The sequence below is a fragment of the Prunus dulcis genome, chromosome 1 (genome assembly GCF_902201215.1).
Source record: "Prunus dulcis chromosome 1, ALMONDv2, whole genome shotgun sequence".
NCBI classification, from domain to species: Eukaryota; Viridiplantae; Streptophyta; class Magnoliopsida; order Rosales; family Rosaceae; genus Prunus; species Prunus dulcis.
Window position 1 is genome coordinate 11,853,355 of NC_047650.1, and position 20,815 is coordinate 11,874,169.

General features: G+C 36.3%; 4 protein-coding genes and 1 long non-coding RNA gene across 6 annotated transcripts; 2 read left to right on the forward strand and 3 right to left on the reverse strand.

Annotated features, from left to right (window-relative positions):
• Positions 1-167: 167 nt before the first annotated feature.
• LOC117632459 lies at positions 168-3,278 on the reverse strand. Its single transcript, XM_034365942.1, has 2 exons — positions 1,038-3,278; positions 168-765 (listed from the first exon to the last, which is right to left on the reverse strand). Exons 1-2 carry the CDS (start codon positions 3,111-3,113, stop codon positions 340-342), a joined length of 2,502 nt encoding a protein of 833 aa, XP_034221833.1. The 5' UTR covers positions 3,114-3,278; the 3' UTR covers positions 168-339.
• Positions 3,279-5,870: 2,592 nt separating this feature from the next.
• On the reverse strand, positions 5,871-9,003 carry LOC117632469 (guanylate kinase 2, chloroplastic/mitochondrial). 2 transcript variants are annotated; one of them, XM_034365961.1, is made up of 2 exons: positions 7,797-9,003; positions 5,871-6,137 (listed from the first exon to the last, which is right to left on the reverse strand). In XM_034365961.1, the coding sequence occupies exon 1, from the start codon at positions 8,864-8,866 to the stop codon at positions 7,814-7,816; it is 1,053 nt and encodes a 350-aa protein (XP_034221852.1). In that variant the 5' UTR covers positions 8,867-9,003; the 3' UTR covers positions 5,871-6,137; positions 7,797-7,813. The 2 variants fall into 2 exon arrangements, with proteins under 2 accessions (XP_034221852.1, XP_034221844.1); XM_034365953.1 differs by having other exon boundaries at positions 5,871-6,125; positions 7,797-9,001.
• A 2,027-nt stretch (positions 9,004-11,030) lies between these two features.
• On the reverse strand, positions 11,031-14,056 carry LOC117613953 (zinc finger MYM-type protein 1-like). Its single transcript, XM_034342583.1, has 3 exons — positions 13,525-14,056; positions 11,653-13,398; positions 11,031-11,044 (listed from the first exon to the last, which is right to left on the reverse strand). The coding sequence occupies exons 1-3, from the start codon at positions 14,054-14,056 to the stop codon at positions 11,031-11,033; spliced, it is 2,292 nt and encodes a 763-aa protein (XP_034198474.1).
• Positions 14,057-15,242: 1,186 nt separating this feature from the next.
• LOC117615909 (BTB/POZ and MATH domain-containing protein 2-like) lies at positions 15,243-18,795 on the forward strand. The gene is made up of 4 exons (XM_034345086.1): positions 15,243-16,065; positions 16,731-17,079; positions 17,432-17,711; positions 18,327-18,795. Exons 1-4 carry the CDS (start codon positions 15,647-15,649, stop codon positions 18,506-18,508), a joined length of 1,230 nt encoding a protein of 409 aa, XP_034200977.1. The 5' UTR covers positions 15,243-15,646; the 3' UTR covers positions 18,509-18,795.
• An 856-nt stretch (positions 18,796-19,651) lies between these two features.
• On the forward strand, positions 19,652-20,758 carry LOC117615910. The gene is made up of 2 exons (XR_004584080.1): positions 19,652-19,929; positions 20,210-20,758. It is a non-coding gene; the product is annotated as an uncharacterized LOC117615910 (long non-coding RNA).
• The last annotated feature ends 57 nt before the right edge of the window (positions 20,759-20,815 follow it).

The following is a 20,815-nucleotide window of genomic DNA, read 5'->3' on the forward strand; positions in this document are numbered from 1 at the left end:
CCAAATCGCATTTCGATTGTGAAAAAGTCTCATTAAAGATGCGCTTAGACTTTCTTTGAAATTCATCCAAAAAGTAAATGACAGTCTTGAGCTAACAATTTGCAAGGAGAAAAAAAAAAAATAATATTGTGACAGCGGGCCTAGAAATTTAATGTCAATTGTTCGTATAATATAATCACATTTGTAATATTAACTTAAAAGTACAAGAGCCTTTCTCCCAAAAAAAAAAAAAATTTAAAATTTAATTTTATGTGGACTTTTACAGGATTTTTAATCTCCACCTATGAAATGAATTGTTGCAGTACTGACTTGGGCTAAATCAACCATATTGCATGGTTTTTACCCATCAGCTAGCAGCCTCAATGCAGTCTCTACCAGTGAGTGGATTGTTGTGCTGTGTCTGCTCATTCCTACAGTACCAGAGAAAATGTTGAAGCTTTCAAGCTCTGCAGTGGTCTCTAGCACAAACTCCAGCTCCTTCTCCATCCCGAAATCCTTGAAAATTTGAACATTTGTTGGTTTGTCTTCCATCATCCAAATTGCCAGCTCTATGGCAAACCTCCTTATTCTTGGAACTTTAATTGGTGGATGCCTGTGCTTCTTCAGAATCTGGACTAACTCATTAGCTACCTCTGCTTCAGTAATTTCAGCTTTCTTAAACATAAGGCTTGATTCTTCTGGAGACAAGAATGCTAAAACATGTGCAGCTAGTCCAACCATTACTTCCTGGAGTTTGTGTTCTTCTGACATGATTGCCTTGAGCACCTGCACGGGAGCCAAATGAATAAGAAATGATCAAGAGTTGTTTTCCATAATCATGATCTTGGTGAAGTATGAATAGAAACCTAGTCTATAGTGCATCTTCCTAATCTACATGATGGGAAATCTTCTCTTTGCCCCACAATTTATATAGTCTCACGTTGTTGACTTGACAATGTAATATACCAGAGTGTCCGACAAGAAAACATTACTCCTACATAACATAAGTTGGTGAGGAATAAAAATGCAGATAGGTATTGTGGCAAGAAAGCACTTACTATAGGCGTTGCATTCGTTATCCCTTTTAGCTGGTGGAAACAGTTTGAGCCACTGTAAGTGCACAAATTCCTTAGGATTCTAGCAGCATTCACACGAGCCAATCGAACCTCTAGAGCTTGGACAAGGCTTTCCAGTACCCCCAGTTTTAAGATACGCTGACAATTATTCTTGCTCTCTAATGCCAGCATAGCTAGAGCTTCTCCAGCTTTAGTTATTACTTGTTTATCATTCTCCAGCATTCCCTTGTTAAGGAAAATGTTGAACAACTCCTTAAGAACTCCACCTGTTCCACCTACTCTCTCAGTTGCATCCTCTTCCAGTGCCAGACCGGTTAAGATTTCAATGCCCAATTGTTGTAGCATTGGCTGTTTCTCCCCATATCTCAGAATATCTCTGATATTGCTGATTGTGAAAACTATCTCTGAAAGATTTCTCCTTAGATTCTTTCCTGTATTGCCTGTTGTGCTTGCAAGCCTCTTCACCAATTGCAGGGAGCGTTTCAGTGTCATTATATGATCATCTGGAGTACCATGTTCTTCCTTCAGAAATCTCTCTTCAGCATGTGTAAAATCGATGATTTTTGGTAGGAGGCCCCTTGTGTTTCCAATCTTTCCACAGTTGTCGTGGTCACGGGCAAGTTTCTTCAGAATAAGCAATCCTAAATGATTGAATGTCAAGAATCCATAGTGTGCATGGTCAGAAATGATTCTCTTTTCACTGATTTCATCAGATGCACCACTTGAGCTTCTGCAGGTTTGGAGCAGAGATGAAATTGATTCCATTGCACCTGGAACTCCAGCTATCCGGATGGAGTTCTGCTTTTTGCCAGCCAGTTTAGACAATATTTCTGCAGCTGATTGTCGGATTTCCTCTTCTTCTTGATCTGTCCAATTCAGTATCTCAACCAATCTTTCTATCACTGATATATTTATACCAATCTTCTGTAAGGTATCATCTGAATACCGTTGGTTCATTGCAAATTGGCGAAGAATTTTAGCTCCAATAAGCTGCTCATCTGAGGAATTTGAAGCCAATAAGTCCATGGCAAAAGTAACCATATCCATCTTCAAGCCATCAAAAATGCTTCCATTGACACATCTTGAATAGGCATCATAGAAGAACCTTTTAATTGAAACTAAGCCTGAAGGCCCCAAATCACACTCCTTGTTTACCACATCCAGCAGATTACAATAGCTTATCATAAACTCACTATAAGCTTTCTCCATCAGAAACAACAGAGCTTCTGCCAAGGCCAATGAATAGAAAATGTTCAGAGCAGACTCCCTATTTCTCTTGTCAGTGTCTCCTTTTTCTATCTCACCATAGTTGCGCTTGATGAGCTTCATTAATGAGAGAGCAACACAAGCTGATGCTGAGAGAAGCTGGAGCCAATAGAGCATCTTACTGATATGCCTCGCTCGAAAAATCCATTGAGCATATGGTAGCAGAGGGACTTCTGAGCTCGTCCAAGTCCGAACTATCTTCCCTTGAAGATCAGAATTTCTGGTAGTGATTGAATCAATAGTCCTTGCAAAGTCTCTGCTGCGTTGACTTTGCTTCCTAACTGCAAGAACAGGCTTGAAAATTGCTTTTATGTTCTCAATTATGAAGCTTGAGCTGATTTTCAATGCGCGAAAACTGTTGATCCCGGCATCAGCAATAGACCAAGTGGCTTGGTGTTGCCATTCAAGTTCATGGCTTCTGCTGAATATCCTAGTTCCCTCAATCAACAAAATGATTGTGATGAACCAGAAGTCTGTTTGGTCTAAGGTGATGGCAAAACCGCCTAGAAGGACAACTGTTGCCCAGATGAAACCCAGAGTTCCAAGGCCGGTTGCTGCTTTTTCGAGCACAGCTAGCCGGAGAGCGAAAAGGGTTAGCTTCTTTTCTGGTGCAGGAACTGCTGGTGTTGTTGGACCCATAGAAGTTGCAGTGCTACTCTCTCTTTTCTCAATACCGCTCTGAGGTTCAAAGATTGTGTTGTCTGCACTTCTGGCTTCATTGAGCCTGTGGAGCTCATCAATCTGCAAATGAATGCTTCCTTCACCTTCTGCTGAGTTATTAGGCTGAACCATGTTGCTGGATTCAGAGCAGCAGCTTGGATATGAAACTAGATGTGTGTGTGTGTGTGTCTCTCTCTCTCTCTCTCTCTCTCTCTCTCTCTCTCAATCAAAAATGACTGTTTTGCAAAAGTAGATGAAGACGAAATATGACTCTGTCTCAATCAATTGGCTCAGCTTTTGAAGTTGTGTGGTTGTCTTTGACAGTGTGGTGTTGGTCTTATAAACTAGGAGGAAAATGAGCTTGGGGAGCACGTTAGCTCTGTGGAAAAGAAGAGGAAAGAGTAAACGTCATATTGCTTTCGTTTCCCTCATTTTCCTCTCAAATTCGTTATTTTTTGTTGGAATTTGATTTGCTCCTCCTCCTCCTGTCTTGATTTAATGCATGTTGCTTGCCTCCACAGCCCATTCATTAGTTTCTCGATAAATCAACTAGAGGCACAAAAGCCTACCTTTTTTTTTCTGCTATAACCAAAAGTGTCTTTTATGTTACTTTTCAGTTTTTCACTTTTTTCCTGAGGAAAGCCAATAAGAAAGAAAGGGTGCATGCTTGCTGAAGAAATTGGTTGGTTTTTCTTCTCTCAACTTTACCACTTTACTATGGGGTTAATCGTTTTATTAGTCCCTAAATTTAGACCCGATTTGCATTTGAGTACTTCAATTTCCAGAATGGTTTCTGTGGTCCTTTAACTTTACTTTCTTAGGACAAATTGTCCTACCGTCAATTTTGTTAACTTTTTTGTTAAATATAAGGGCAAAATAGTATTTTTATATTAAAACAAAAAAAAATGAATAAAAAATCAAATAACAATAAAAGAAAACCAAATATAAAACCAACGAAAAAAAATTCAAGTTTTGGGGAGTAGAAATCGGGATAGAGGGGGAGAGAGAGTTTAATTTTAATTTTGTTTTGTATTTTTTTAATTTTTTATTCATATTTTAATTAATTTTGATACAAAAATACTATTTTGCCCATGCATTTAACAGAAAAGTTAACAAAATTGACGGCAGGACCATTTGTCCTAACGAAATTGAAGTTAAAGGACCACGGGAACCATTTTGAAAATTGAGGTACTCAAATGCAAATCGGGTCTAAATTCAGGGACTAATAAAACGATTAACCCCTTTACCATGTATTGTAGCTTGGAGACGAGATTTTTTTTTTGTTTTTGTTTTTGGCCAAGGGCTATATTCTAAACTACTTTAATCTATGAGAGGAGGTTCGAACTTGGGTGCAATAAAGAGGGCACAGTATCTTGACCAACTGGCCTAACCGACATTTGCTTGGAGACGAATATTGACTTCTATTTTTCCTTTTTCTTTTTTCTCTTGTCCAGAGAGATATTGTGTTTTGGTCATTCCTAAGAGACATTGACTTCTGTCTTTTTATATATACAAGTAGTTCTTAATCCATAATTTCCTCCTAGTCTTCCTCTTATTAGATCAACATCCGAATGGAATTACATTATGCCAACTAATCATCTGCAATATCAAAGATATGGATTGATTTGAATTAAAGGGCATAATGTTATAAAATAAAACCACTTGTCCACTGTTAATTATAACATTTGATGAACCAAAATTTGAGTCCTGTCAGTTTTAAAAAATCCATTTTTAATCATATCCATGCTTAAGCCAGCATAATTCCTGTATATATAGTATTACATAAAGCATATTCTTTCTCTAGACTAATTTTTATTTATTAAAAAAAAAAAAACAGTTCTGACTTGTTCTTCTTTTTATTATTTGTGTGGCTTATTAAAAAAATTCCTTTAATGTGCAGTTTTGGCAAATTAGTTGGTTGTTGTAGCTTGCAGAAATGGATAATATTTGTGTCAAGTTAAAGGCTCAAGTGGGTCCCTCCCCTTCTCCAATTTCTTTTGAGTGCACGATTATTATTATGATTTTTTTTTTTTTTTTGGGTGGTTATTTCGATTTTTCCATCCAATCTCTATCAAAGAGTGTATTGAGCTGCAACTAAAGACAGTAGCTTCATGGCAATTAGCTTGCAAGTTGCATCTGAGCTCTGTATTGGCTTTGGCTCTAACTTAACTTGTATGATTAGGAAATTCCAAAAATTCCAATGATTAGGAAATTCCCTGTGCTTATTGGCTCCAACTTGATTCCTTTTATACAGATCAATATACGCGCAAACTTTTTCATAACGTTCTGTTATACTTGGTCTTTAAACATATAAACCCACACTCAAATTGCCTGCAAGGCCTAAAACATTTGAGTACATTACGTTTACTATAAAATTTCAGAGAAATGCCAACAGGATCTAGTGCAGTAGAAAATAGCCTTAACTTGCAGACTAATGGTATCGAATAGTTTAGACTATTGCTTCAGAGAAATAAGAATGAAAAGAGTATTTGAAGCAACATTTTAAAGTTGGGCATTGAAGGAGCCTACTATTTTAGGTGGGTTTAATATGCTTTTGGATGTTGAATGAGTCCATTGTTTTAGGTGGGTTTAACGATGGTAGTAGGTGCAGGAAGGCAGGTGGGTAGAGTAAGATAATTTGGCTTTGCACTCGGAGAAGAACATATTTTAGACAAGTTGATCAAATGCCTCCTAAGCAAGATCACGACCTGATCAAATTCCACAGCTTAGCAATGGCAATGGTGTTCCTGTATATACTGGACAACAGTTTGCGTACAAACCTCCTAATAGTAGCACCAAGGACATAGCAACTGTCTAAAGAACTACCAATCCAATTCGCGCATTTCCGATTTCATAGAAACAAATCTCTCTTTTCAAATTCTAATCAACTAAACCCACAAAATGAATCTTCCATTCATACCGACTACCAATGTATTAACATATAATTCAATTAATATCTGTCATTAAAAAATAAAGAATTTCATCTCAAAGCTTTTGTAGCATAAATTCAGAATACACCAAGAAAAATTCGTCCTCGGAGTTCCACTAAATCTCTTGACTGTAGGACTTGCAGAAAATTTTGAAGCAGGCAACACTTGATTATGCTTCCATGCCCTCCACCAGAAAACTCAGACAAGAGACGAGCTACAAAAGCAACTGGATTACCATTTCCATGTCTATCGTTATCATCCAGAAGAGATATAATAGTAGCAATAGTTGTCAACACAAATAAGCAAACAAATAGCAGCATATATACCATTTAATGTATCAATTGATTTGACAACGTTCCCCAGCATTTTCCAAACAAGTACGATAGAGCAAATTGCCAAATTCCTAGAATCTCTTATTACATGCTATGATTACTAGGATTTTCAGGTCCCACTCTTAGCGAAATTCCTGCTCAGAGTAAAAACAACTCAATTGAGCATGGAAGATTATTAAGCTGTAGAATGGCTTTTGTATTGTCAGAGTGTTTCTAGTCAAGAGTTTTTGATTGAAGGTGTCTTGGAATGGTAGAGTTAAGATAACAGTTGGACTGATAAGCATAAAGAAATATTAGAGGAAGTGGAAGTCAATGCCAGTGATTCAGCACATATCAGCTCTCGATCAATAAACATTTAATACAAACAAAAAGATGACAAATAAACATTTAATACAAACAAAAAGATGACAAAGGGGTAGGATTGAATGATGAACTTAACCACTTAAAACATCATCATGAACCATAACCATTTACACATTGCAAAACATAAATGTAATGTATGATGCATGATCTAATTCCTAGGAAAATCAACTGCTCATCAGTTTGATGTTTGTGGTCAGGCAGTGACAGTCTCGAACCATAGCCATTAACAAACCTGACTACAACACACAAGATCCAGACTTCACAAAATCGTGCAGTAACTTTTTGCATCCTCCAAATGAAAAACAAAACCAAATAGCCCCTTAGCTAGAGAACCAATTAAGCAAAAGATGGGGCATAGGTAAGTTGATCGGATGTGGTTTGCTTTTATTACATATGTGATACCTGATTGCAAGGAGATCAAAACCAGATTTCATTTAGGGCATAAGCAAAGCTAACATAAATTGCCTTCTCTAGTATTCACCTGTATAAATTTTCAGCTAATAAACAAGGACATGATTTCTGTAAAGATTGGGAGACAAGTCAACTGTTGCAAATGTAATTTGAGCCAGCAGAGGCAGCAGGCAGTGAAACATTTTTGCTAAGAAATGAACACATTGGTTATTAGAGAGTCGTATAGCATATAAAAAAAATGTCGTAGCTCAAGTCTAACTTTATCTAGACAATCACTTTTTTAATGCTTATCGTATTACAAACTCAGCTTACTAAAAGTTCACCCATAAGCAACTCCAATAAACCTAATTTTCTCGTACTTGACATACTTTCCATTAATTAATGCATCAAGTTTAACCATATCTACCGCTGTACCCATGAACTATAGTGAATAGTCCTCTTCTTTACAATAAAGCAATAAGGATATAACTTCAATAAAGTTAATAATGCGTTTCCAATTTCTAGAAAAAAAATCTTTTTAACATGTGGTGTTCAAAAGGACTCGATGAAGAAAATATTATTTATCTTGCTCACTCCAAAACGAGATGTAACACATTGTGAACTGCAACTTCTTAAAGAAGTTGATTCTCCTAGGTCATAAACTTCATATTCAAATTGTTACAAGAAAACAACATCCTACAACCAGCGGAACTGAATTTGTTGAACAAGACTAATTCAGTCAAAATTGTAACAATTGCAAGTACAATTCCCAAAAAAATTAAAAAAATTCAACCCAATACCTCAATTACCGCCAAAGCTATATCACAGAATGCCTCTGCCGGACCTTAGCTTTCTCTGCGTCGATAATGGACTCGACCAACTTAACAGCATTGTCTAACCTCCCTTCTGCATTGACCACAACATAGTCAAAATTGTTAACATGCTTCACCTCCTCCCTGGCAGTGGCAATTCTAACAAGAAGAGACTCCTTAGTCTCAGTTTTCCTATCAATCAACCTCTCCACAAGCTTGGCTTCACTCTCTGCCATCAAAAAGATAAAAACAGCCGAATTCCCAAGAATCCTCCTCAAAGTTTGAGCACCCTGAATGTCAACTCTCAAAACTATGTCATATCCTTTTCCCATATAATCCCTTATCTGCTGTTTTGGTATACCCTTATAGTCTCCATACACCAATGCATATTCCAAAAGCTCATTTCTCTCAACCATTGTAAGAAACTCCTCTTTGCTCACAAAGTAATAATCTTTACCATGAACTTCACCGGGCCGTATTTCCCGGCTGGTCGCCGTGACCACAAAATGCAAGTTTTCGTTCAAATCCTTGAGCTTTCTTATCACAGCGTCCTTGCCCACACCGCTTGGACCGCTTATGACAATAACCAGAGGACTGGGATTGGGCCAGAGTGGCTCAGGGCTGAAAGCTGAGCCAAGAGAGGCCTCAAGAGCACGAAGAAGCTCGGAGCGGTCGGCTTTTTCGATGTTGGGTATGGGAACCGAACCGGGTCGTCGAGCATCGCTCATTTGGGAGAAGAATCGTGGGTTTGAAGAAAATTGGAGAATGAGTTTCGGGTTGGGGCGTGTTTGGATGAGGGAATTGGGGGTTGTGAAGATTTTAGGGTTGAGTGGTTTTGGGTTGAGGAGGAGGGGAGGATTGGTGCGCGAGAGAGAGGTGGTGAGGAATCTACGAAACATTGAGAGGGAGAGAGAAAGAGAAAGGGGAGGGTGCACTATATGAGGTTGGGGAAGCAGGACATGGAATCTCAGCTCCGTGGTTATAGATGGGGTGTGGGTTTTCGCTAATGTTTTCTCCTTTCTTGGATAGAGCCTAACAGTATGTGACAGGGTTTGCATTCTTCCATGATGATGGAGTTTTTGTTTTTTTGGTCGCAAGTGTTTTTTGGTGAACTCGTTGAAATTGGGATTCAATTTCAAACACTGATATAAAGCCCAAGAATCTGAACTGTCGGTATTATTAAGACTTAGGTGGTTGGGGTGAATGGTAGATCAATAAACACGTGTGAGAAAGGGGGGATAGCACTCTTTTGCTATTATTTGTCAATCAAGGTATGTTATGCGTGATAATTTTTTCATTTGGCATATCCTGTTTGGCCGGGAATAGCAAAATGATTCTCTTTTCGTTTCACACAAGCTAATTACCTAATTAAGGATAACAATAAGACGAATCGATGATGGATATGAAAAAGCGAATTGGAAATGGATATGCTATTCTCATCTTCATCCCTTTTTTTCCCCATCTCACCTTCATACTCCTAATGTTCAAAATTGGGGATTCCCCATCCCCCATTACAAAAACATGTATTATTAAATTCAATATATAATATGTGAATATATATTTTGGTGGGAGTTGTGAGATACACCTAGAAACCACTTAACCTTGGCCGACTATTTTTAAGTATATTACAAGTAAAAAGCTTTGATTTTTAATGTGTCTCACAGCCTAAAGGTATTTGGAGGGAGGGGTCATTTCATTTTTGAATCTAGAACGAATAGTTTCAAGAATATATTGATAGGAAAAATAAATAATATATATATAGTCCCGTTCACTTAAAAATCTAAAAATGAAATTTTGTGAGGATCAAATTAATTTCAAACAGAAAATTAAATTAAATTAGATCCAATGCATTAAAACCTTTCAAACCTTAAAATACCCAACTTAGACCCATGTACTTCCATGATCCATTTTGTATAATAAAATTCTTTTCGCTCTACAGATTATATTTGCCTTTCGAATAAAACTTGTTGGAGAGCTCAAGACTTGTCCTCCTCTTAGGGACCCTTCTTTCGACGTCGTGTTTTGTGTTTTTCTTAGAGCTTTACTCATTCTATTTCTACAAATTTTCGGCCAATCTTTTGAAAATTGGAATTAATTAAGGTTCTTCAAAAAGGAAGAGGTGACTAAATGGGAGAATTACCTTTGGAGAGAAAATAGATCTCAAAAATCAGAAAAAGGAAAAAAAAAATATTGTTAGTCTTTGGTGAGATCCCGTTATAAAAAAAATAAAAAATTTGTGAGAAGAGAAGGAAAGATGAAGGAGAGGATAAGATGAGTGCGGGAAAAGACACACACACACATATATATATATATATATATATATATATTCTAAATGGGACGGGTTCAAGTTGTGGATTTGAATTTAGATAATAAAAAAAGTTGGGGATTATAATATCATCCATGCTCCATCCCGAACACTATACTCGAAAATTCCCCTAAGCACGTCCTCATACTCGATTTATATCCTTTATACCCAGCCTATTAGGGTCGAAGTACCGGAAAGACCCTAACCCGTGGAGAAAATTTCAATCCCTAATCCTAATTTTGAATTTTGAATTATTTTTTATTATTTGGAAACTAACAATATAGATTTCCCAATATTTTCTTAATAATTTTAAAAGTTTAATATTTTAATTTTATATATGAATCGTTGAGTCCCCGGCCCTAACGGGGAAAGATTTCAAGAAAAAACCAAGGGCGGGTACCAGGATCTCCGAATTTAAAAATTCTCAGTCGAGTACGGAATGAGAATGGTATTGTTATTCCTATCCCCAAAGTCATCCCAATAAGTAATATATTTATTATTAAGTAAAATATACATATTATATAAGTATGTATGGTTGTTATATAACGTAATCAATAAATATATAATTTAATATTTATTTAATTTTGTCAAATTGAATTGAGATGATTGTGAATAATTGGGTTGAATTTTATAAGTCAATTAAATGTGATTGATGGTTTAAGGTGAAATTAGTGTTATAATGTAGGATAAGTATTTTTATTAAGAAAATAAAAATCAGAGATTTGGGGTGCGTTTGGGAGAAAGCCCCCCTACGAGGATAGGGTTGGGAACGAGGCAGGAAGGATAGGGAGTGGAGACGAGGATTGCATTGCCATATCTAGCCCCGAACTAGTCCTTTGCCATCCCTAATTTGGAGCAGGGCCGTCCCTGAGATTTTGAGGGCCCTGTGTGAAACTTAAATTGGCGCCTCGCATAATCTAATACGAAAATACTATAAAAATTTGCCACAACTTAATGTCATAAACAATTTTTTTTTTTTATAACTAAAATTCACCATCAATAAATATGCAATGACAATCAGAAATCAAATTCATAAAAATTTAAATGTTTCCATTTGATAAAGTTAAATGTTTTGTACAAAAATAAGCTCCTTGTGCCCCTATAAGGTCTCTTGCCGCCTCCAATAAGCAATCTGTGTTTAATAGAAAAAAAAAAAAAATTGGCAATCACAAATTAAAGAGTAGTTGCACACAAATGTCATTAACAAATTAGATTATATTGCATTAAACACAAAAGCAACAACAAAAACATACCTGATTATCCAAAAATCATTCACATTGTATTTGCTGTCTTATTTGAAGAATTAAAATTATTACGAGAGCTTTTACCCCAGAAGAAAAAAAAAAACACAGCTAGTACAATACTAATGTCTGAAAATTGATCTTCTTGAATTTTTAGAAGAGAAATCATCAATCAAATGTTCATAATCAAGTTTTTCAAGAAGTTCACTTTCAATTGAAATCAAAGCTAGTCCATTTAATCTTTCTTGCGACATAGTTGATCGCAAGTATGATTTTAACAATTTTAATTTTGAAAAACTTCTTTCCGCAGATGCAACAGTAACAGGAATAGTCAATAGGATTCTATATGCAATGAATGCATTTGGAAAACAATTTAATCTTTTCAAGAAATTTAATATTGCAATAGCTGTGGTATTTTCTTTTGGTAAAAGCTCCCGTAAAACTTTCAACTCAACAAATAAATCCTCCCCATCGACGTCAAAAAACTTGTCATTTTTCAAAATGCTTTCCAGATGACTACAACTATTCTTCAAATCGCAATCATCCAATGAATTTAACTTCTTTGAAGTAAACAAAAACCCAAAAATATTCTCATACTCTTGATATTGTTGAAACCTTCTTCGTAAAGAACCAATAGCTTGATCCACTAAATACAAGAAATAATCAATTCTAAACTTTTCTTCAGCTGATTTAGGAACTGATTGGGATGGCTCACAAGTATTCTCATCAAAATGTTTTTTTCTACGAATTTTTCGCTTCTCAAGAAACACCGGGTCAATTCCCATGTCAGTAGCAATTTCTTTAGCAGTATACATAGCTTCTGTAAACCCATTTTCTCTATACTTTTCAAAAAATGTAATCAACCCTTTCACTTTATCAATAGCAACATCAATAAGCATGTCTTCAGATTGTAAGTTTTTGCTAACTACATTGACAGCACCTAATATATCATACCAAATAACCATGCCCAATAAGAACTCAAAATTTCCAAGTTCATATGTTGCCAAAGAATTAGCTTCACTTGTTATTTTGGAGTCACCGTCACTTTCTGCTAACTGAAGTAAAGCTTCTCTTAAATCTGCAGCTTGGAATCTTATTGCTCTTACACTTTCAATACGACTTTCCCAACGTGTAACTGACAATGATTTCAGAGTTAAGTGTTTAACATTATCTTTCAATATCTTCCACCGCTTTGTAGAATTAGCAAACAATGTATAAATACGTTGTATGATTCCAAAAAAATCTTTTGCTTTTCCACAAGAGTTTGCAATATCGCAAAGTGTTAAATTAAGACTATGACAACCACAAGGTGTGTACAATGCTCTAGGATTTACATCCAAAAGTTTTCTTTGGACACCTTGGTATTTCCCACTCATATTTGATCCATTGTCATAGCCTTGTCCTCTCACATTATCAATATCAAGCTTAAGTTTTTGCAACACCGTTTGCAACTCTTCAAAAAGTCCTTGTCCTGTTGTATCATTCACAATCAAAAATTCCAAAAAGAATTCTTCAACCTTTATTGGATTAGTAGAGACATCCACACATCTTACTATCAAACTCATTTGTTCTTGGTTGCTAGCATCTGGAGTACAATCAAGAATCACAGAAAAATATTTAGCTTCTTCAATCTTTTTAATGATTGCACTTTTGAGCTCAGAAGCTAACAAAAGTATCAATTCATTTTGAATCTTATGACTAAGATAATGATAATGAGTCTCTTTATCATCCATACGTCGAACATGCTCCTTCATAACTGGATCCCACTCTGCAATCATTTCCACTTGGCCCATAAAATTTCCATTGTTTATATCATGGATCTTCTCATTACTTCCACGAAAAGCCAAACTATATTTTCCAAGATATTTCACAATTGAAATTAATCTTTTTAATAAATTCCTCCAATGCTTTTTCTCTTTCTTGATTTGGTTTTGAACAACTCCATCAATTGTTTTATTTTTCTGCAATCTAATATGAAAATCAATCCAAGTGCTCATATGATTGATATGTTCAATACTTGTCTCATGCTCTTTAAGTCTGCCACTAAGATGTATCCAATCTTTAAATCCCTCATTTGCTAACTGACTTTTTTGTGGCCCTTTTTTAAATAACTTACAACAAAAACAAAATACATTGTTGAGATCCTTTGAATACATTAGCCAATCTCTATCATGTTGCTCTCCATTTGGCAAATAACGAGTGTAAAATGTTGAAGAGAAACGTCTATGTAAATGATCTTTAGGACCTTTTCCTATTAATAGATCTCTTACAGGACCTTTTTCCACTAATAGGTCACGGAATTTGGGATCAATATTATTCCAATTTCTTGGATCATAAATATCCAATGGAATGGACTGGCTTGGTTCTTCATTGAATAAATCAGTGACGTTCTCATTGTTATGATTTTCTATGTCTACATCTTCAACATCTTCATTATGATCATCAATATCAGCATTTTCATTGTCATCATTCTCATTCTGCTCAGCATTACCCACACATTCATCCATATTGTTTTCAATATCTTGCAATTCCTCAACATCATCTTGTTCTTGTTCATTGAAAATATTTTCATCAATTGTAGCATGTGATTCTCTAACAATGAATCTATCAAGAGCTCCTCTTTGAGATTGAGTCAATTCCTCGATTTTTCTTTTTCTAAGCCTTTTTGTATATCCAGAAACATATTTTCTAGTAGGTGGCATGTTTAGATTACAAAGAAAAATTCCAAAACCCTATAACCTGGAAGAAAACCCCAGCAAGAAATAGATAAATATTTCTACAAACTATATTCTCATACAACCAATCATCAACATGATAATAATTTAATAAAATAAGTCATGTAATATATAGAATAGATTGAAATTTAGATACATACCTGAATTTGAATTGAGATTTGAATATGACTATTCGATTTTGAGTGGTCTTTATGAATTCAGGAATTAGTGTTTTTTTTTTTTGGTGTTCAAATTCCTGAAATTGAAAGAATAACAAAAATTGTCAAAGGATTGAAAAAAGAACCAAAGAGAAATTGATGAACAATGATGATTACTTACCAGAAAATCAAAGTTTAAGAGAAAGAAGAAGTCATGAAGCTTTTTTCGTGGTGTTTTGAATGAAGAAAGTACCTTTCTTGAAGGAGAAAACCTTTTTTATTTTATTTTTAAGAACGTTTGGCGGATATACCATATATATTCCTCCTTTGGTGTGGATAATATCAAAAAAGGCTAGCCAGTAGAACGACCTCAAGGAGCATCGAACTCGGGCCCTTTTGCCAAAGAGAGATGCGCTCCATCCAACTCCCCTGAACACACTGTTGTGCAAATATCCAGACGCTATATTATATATACTATTCATATAATAATAATATATATAAAGAATTTTTTTTTTGGGGGCCCTTAAGAATCGGGGGCCCTGTGCGGTGGCGCCACTTGCACCACCCCAGGGCCGCCCCTGATTTGGAGGGCAACAACCACTTCAAGTCAAAGTGTTGCTCCGCTCCTAATCTAGGGGACTGTATTAAACATAGTTAATATGTAATTATAATCAAATTCTATTTTCGTCTATTTACTACGGTGACGAAGAATCAAATTATCACATCCAAAAAGTGTAAAGTAAGTATGCGACGGTAATATTTGACATGTAAATTAATTGTGTTGACACACACAATACTCTTTATTTAAGAAGTAGTTAAGAGAACATTTTTACTCACCATCCTCAATTTATGGTGATCATTATACATTAATCTATTTGTTTAGAAGAAAATTAAATTCATCTAATAGTAATTAATTAAGGGCAGTGAGAAAAAATATTTGTAGCAACAAAACTATCCTAACCTTTATTTTCACATCATTCCTCTTCACTATTGGGTAAGTAGTCTTTGTTGTAATATTCCTAAGCCGTACCTCACTTGAACCTATAAGTCATGAATACCAGTACACCACGCAATATTCAGAATAACATTAAAATCACCGCCGTCCTACACACACCGCCCACCGTCAGTCGACCACGAACCCAAATCGCCACCACCACCACCACCATCACCCAAAAACCAATTCAATTCTCTCCCTCCAAACCTTCAAATTCTCAAACTCTTCCCCCACAGCGCAAATATTCCCCCGCCAAATTCATCCGAAAACCCCCAATTCCCAATTCACCCCGCTTCAATTAAAACCCTAATTCTGAATCCAAACCAAAACCCAACCTAACCCACCAATTCAATCAAACCCACTTCACAATTCCCCATCCAGAACATCAAAATCGATCCTTTTCGTGCCGTCGGCCATTAATTGTTGATGGGCACAATCAAGGTCTTCAATGGAGCATTGAAACCCAGCTCGTCCCCGCCGCTGCCTCCACCAGTCACGTGCTCTACCTCGTGCACAGAGACCGTTGATGGCTGCCACGAGTTTAAGATCAGTGGGTACTCGCTCGCCAAGGGCATGGGAATCGGCAAGTTCGTCGCGTCCGATTCCTTTGTTGTCGGTGGCTATACATGGGCAATATATTTCTACCCAGATGGCAAGAGCGTTGAGGACAACGCTGCGTTCGTGTCTCTTTTCATAGCTCTGGCGAGCGAGGGTACGGACGTCAGGGCTTTGTTCGAATTGACGCTTTTGGATCAGAGCGAGAAACAACGACACAAAGTGCATAGCCATTTTCTGAGGAGGCTCGATAGTGGTCCCTATACACTTAAGTACCGCGGAAGCATGTGGTATGCACTGAAATTTTTTATTTGAATGCATGCTTTTGTATAATATATATGTATATATGTGTGTGTATGTATTGGATTCTGGTTGCAAATATTGTGTTTGAAATTGAGGAAATTAGTGTTGGATTGGTTAGTGAATGATAATATGGTCTGTCTTTGATATGCAATGTTGTAGGTTTGTTGAGTTAATTAAGTATGCTTACAGGATTAAAGGCTTTTTATCTGTTTAACCATTCTAAGTTTTGCGTGCCACAATCTTGAAGCACCATAAAATTTGTTTAAATGTACAGCTAGTACTCAGATTATAAATCTTCTTTGTATAGTGTGGTCTGTAACATTCTTGATTTCCAAAATGGATATTTTCTCTCAAATTATGCCTGGCAAATTGATAACTGCGTCATGGCCAGGACACTGTTTACACAGCGTAAAATCTACTCTCACGTGAAGTAGATGCTAGCACAATATTCTTGTGTCTTGGCAAAGCCTTCAGTAGCATTTCTAAGTGAGATCAATGCAAAAAATTCTTGTTGGGACTTGGGGGCCTGGCTTTCTTGGAGCAAATATATTGTATTTACCTTGTCATTATGGTCTGTACAAGACTCACTTATTGCCTATCATTTTGTGGATTGAAAGCCTAACTGAATAGGTTCAACTTTTGGATGTTGCAGGGGTTATAAACGTTTTTTCAAGAGAACTCAATTAGAGACATCAGACTTTCTTAAAGATGATTGCCTTATAATTAAATGTCGTGTTGGTGTTGTTAAGACAAATACTGAGGGACCTAAAATCTACTCTATAGCAGTGCCACCTTCCAATATCAGTCAGCATTTCGGTAAGCTTTTAGAAAGTGGAAAGTTGACTGATGTAAGTTTTGAAGTTGATCGGGAAGTATTTTCTGCCCACAAGGTGGTGCTTGCAGCACGATCGCCTGTGTTCAGGGCACAACTCTTTGGTCCGCTGAAAGATAAAAGCACTCATTGCATAAAAGTTGAAGACATTGAGGTTCCTGTTTTCAAGGTTCTCTCTCTCTCTCTCTCTCTCTCTCTCTCTCTCTCTCTCTCTCTCTCTCTCTCTCTCTCTCTCTCTCTCTCGCCCCTCTTTGTATATGTCCCTCTCCATCCCTCTGCCCCAACACACACACACACACACACACACACACACACACACACACACGTGCACACAAAACAAAAGCATTAGAAGATGTAAACATCAATGAGATGCCTAATATCTGCTGATTTGCATTTTTACACATATGGCTGAAGAATTGGGAATAATGTAAACAGGTTGGTTGATTTCTGTTATTGAAGTAAATGGGAATAAATGAGCTTACATGATAATAATTCCTCCTCCTTGCTTTGGATGTTTGCAGGCGTTGCTTCACTTCATCTACTGGGATGCTCTACCAGACATGCAAGAGCTTGTTGGGAGCCTAAATTCAAATTGGGCTTCTACAATGATGGCACAACATCTGTTGGCAGCAGCAGATCGTTATGGCCTTGAGAGGCTCAGATTGCTTTGTGAGGCTAAACTTTGCGAGAATGTTGCCATAAACAATGTTGCAACAACATTAGCCTTGGCAGAGCAGCACCACTGTTTCCAGCTTAAAGCTGTATGCCTCAAATTTATTGCAGTGCCTGAAAATTTAAGAGGTAGAGAGCTATTTTTGAAAGTTGAGAAAAATACATGTCGCTTGGTCCTCATTGTTCCTTTGGTTATATCTGCAATATCCGTGTTTCCCTCATGGAGAACAGATGTTAGTATTGTAGATAGGATGTTGGGCAATTGTATTTCAGTTCAGAAAAGATTTAAATCCATGGGGGGAGGGAGTTTTGACTTTCATGTTTTGCTTTGAGGGTGAGGGTGTACCTTGTTTTGATAGACTTCCTTTCCTTTTTTTTCTTTAATAAAATATGTTTACTGATTAAAAAGATATGCATTGTTTCTTTGTCAGTTGGGAATATCTTGTGCTTTAAAAAAAAAAATATATATATATAATCTGGGTTCATTACTTTTTAATTCATAATCAGTTATTGGAGAGATTTGAAGGAAACTTCTATGGTGTTTAAGGAGGGTTTGAATTAAGGAAAATTCCTTTGTTGACTTGATGGGAACCTGTTGTGCATATATTTTCTCTACTCATTCATTCAATATATTCAAATAAGTCATGGTAGTAATTTTCTCAGAGGTTCAATGCAGATTGAATGTCTCTGTTGCTGCCCTTTTATTTACTGTATATTGACAAAAAGCTGGTAAATTCTTTTCAGCTGTGATTGAAACTGATGGATATAAGTACTTGAGGGAAAGCTGCCCTTCTGTCATCACTGAGCTACTGCACTGCGTTGCAAGTATTGGTGAGCATTCTTTTGTTGCTTGTGGATATGGAAAAGGGACATTATTTGATGGCAGCGATACGAATGGAAGGCGGGTTAAGCCAAGGTTGCATTGATTTGGAAAATAAGCTGCAAGAATAAACAAACACGGAGAGCTTGCTAGGATACATTCTTGAATTGTGCTGACACACGACTAATCCTTATGAAGAAAAAGAAAAAAAGAATTGTAGTGGTTCATTTGGTTTTTCTTTGTAATATCTTTGTGTTATAAAGGATTTGTTATACGTTTTGTAAACCTCTGGTCTCTGCCGGCTATATTATTTTTGTGTGCAGTTTTGCTTGGTCTAGACTGGGTAATCATTTTATGGTGTTAATAAGAGCAGCACGTTTTCTTATCTGTACCTATTTTTGGGTCACAGCTGCTGAATATATTATCACCTAATCTTGAATATCTTGTCTTATGGTTTTATGGGATGCAATCGGGTCAAATATACTAGTCTGTCAATCCACCAGAGTTTGTCTTTTCTTTTTGTTGATCATCACACCTACTGGGATGATAGGAGTGGCGAAGTATGCTGCTGAAGTTCTGAATAAGGTGACCATGAGGACTTAGAAAAGGAAATTTGATCGTTTCAAAAGGGTTAAAAAAAACATTGCCAAGTTGAGGTTATACAGGATTGAGTGGGATTGAGTTTTTCTTTTTCCTAATCAAAGGGGTTCAGATAGTTCTTTCTTTGCACCCCAGTTCAATCCCCCTCTCAGTAGATTAGAGTAGTTTAGAATATCACCCTTGTCCACAAAAATAAATAAATAAACTAAGAACTCTATGATCTTTTTTGTCTGAAAATTGTGTCTCAGGCATGCCAAGTTTTTTATTCCACTAGAGTTGCAACAAGCGAAACTCTTTCTCCATAAAAAGCATATCATTAAAGCAGGACCAAATTGAAACTAAACATCCCAATGGATTTAAGGATCGACGGCTGGGATATTCAACAAAGAAATAGGCCATATGAATTTCTGCATTGGGCCATTTGCTTAGTACCTGTTTGACATTGCTTATTTGAGGTGATAAGTGATTTTAAAATTTTTTTGGGGAGCCCAGCCTGTTTGGTAACCTATAAAAAAATAACTTATTATTAAAAATTGTTGTAGGAGAAAGCAATAAAGGAAAGTTGATAATGGGCTGCTTTCAATTTCTGATTATACAGTAATCAGATTTGAGGAGGCGCTAGGTTTAATGAAAATTACAAAATTCTAAAAATACCCCAATATGATTTCAGGTTCTCCTCTTCGAGCGTCTTCTCCTTCTCACACCACAGAGCACTCTTCTCCTTCTCTTCCATCCTTCCTCCAGTTTTTTTCTTGTTGGATCAATTGAAGTGGCTGTACTCGCAACTATTATGCCAGAGGAGCCTGGGAGCTTTAAACATTATTGTGAATTGGTATTCTAATGGTGCCTTTGTCAACTGTTTTTTTCTTTTTCGCTTTCCAGCTAAAGTGTTCTTCATGATGTGAACTGAATCACTTTGGTTGACAGGTGGGCCCAATGAATATCAGTGAATTTAAATACATATATAATTCTGATAAACAGTTTGTAGTATTGTATGCAGGTAAAGCACTAGTCATCTTTTAGGTTTTACTGACATTATTTTTCCCAAATTTGCTGCCAATTTCTTTCTGTGGTTAAGATGGGTTTACTTATGGCTGTTTTGTTTCCTATAAACAAAAGCTTTTTACTTGGAATTAGGAATGCATAGAACTTTCTTTAGATATTTCTTTATCCTTTTATATCATGTGCAATGTTGGTATGCACACAGCTTCTGAACTTAAAGAAATGCAAGACTTGCAGTCTCACAAAAAGTGACTTGGTTAAAGATCACTTGCAATAGGGTGAAACTGGGGCAAATGTGTTGGTTGGAATCCAAGTTGCCCGAGGCGAGATTGATGAGTTTCAAGCTTGTGGGAGTTCTCTTGGATATGACTATGTAGTGGTGACCGATGACAACGAGTTCAATCTTTTATTGCATTGAGACTTTCACATTGCTATGAAGGGGAAGCTTGTGCCTCCTGATCACGTTTTAAGGAGCAGAGAAGGGAGACACTGTCTTATATGTTTGATAGTTTATTATTGTATCTTACGAGTAGAAAAAAATTCATGACTCATTAGCAAGTAGAAAAAGAAAGAAAAAAAGTATTGAAGGCAATAAGAGAATGTGACTTTTACTATTGGAAGGAAGTGGAGCATTTCATTGTCTTCTCTTTTAGCTTGAAATCTCATTTCGTTCATGGTTATATTTTTATGTACTATTTATTATTGATAGCACCGAAATATTGCAATGATTTAACAATTTTAAGGTAATACTTTATTTATTTTATGATTAAAACAATTTTTAAGTGTTAAGGTTAGAAAACATATTAAATAC

Bases quoted from the DNA above. Each gene is read 5' to 3' on its own strand.
- LOC117632459 (XM_034365942.1), bottom strand. From the start codon at position 3,113: ATGGTTCAGCCTAATAACTCAGCAGAAGGTGAAGGAAGCATTCATTTG. The intron at 766-1,037 runs GTAAGTGCTTTC...GCTCCCGTGCAG, and splicing joins TAACGAATGCAACGCCTATA to GTGCTCAAGGCAATCATGTC.
- LOC117632469 (XM_034365961.1), bottom strand. From the start codon at position 8,866: ATGCAAACCCTGTCACATACTGTTAGGCTCTATCCAAGAAAGGAGAAA.
- LOC117613953 (XM_034342583.1), bottom strand. From the start codon at position 14,056: ATGCCACCTACTAGAAAATATGTTTCTGGATATACAAAAAGGCTTAGA. The intron at 13,399-13,524 runs ATAGAGATTGGC...GGATACATCTTA, and splicing joins GCCAAATGGAGAGCAACATG to GTGGCAGACTTAAAGAGCAT.
- LOC117615909 (XM_034345086.1), top strand. From the start codon at position 15,647: ATGGGCACAATCAAGGTCTTCAATGGAGCATTGAAACCCAGCTCGTCC. The intron at 16,066-16,730 runs GTATGCACTGAA...TGGATGTTGCAG, and splicing joins AAGTACCGCGGAAGCATGTG to GGGTTATAAACGTTTTTTCA. The intron at 17,080-17,431 runs GTTCTCTCTCTC...GGATGTTTGCAG, and splicing joins TTGAGGTTCCTGTTTTCAAG to GCGTTGCTTCACTTCATCTA.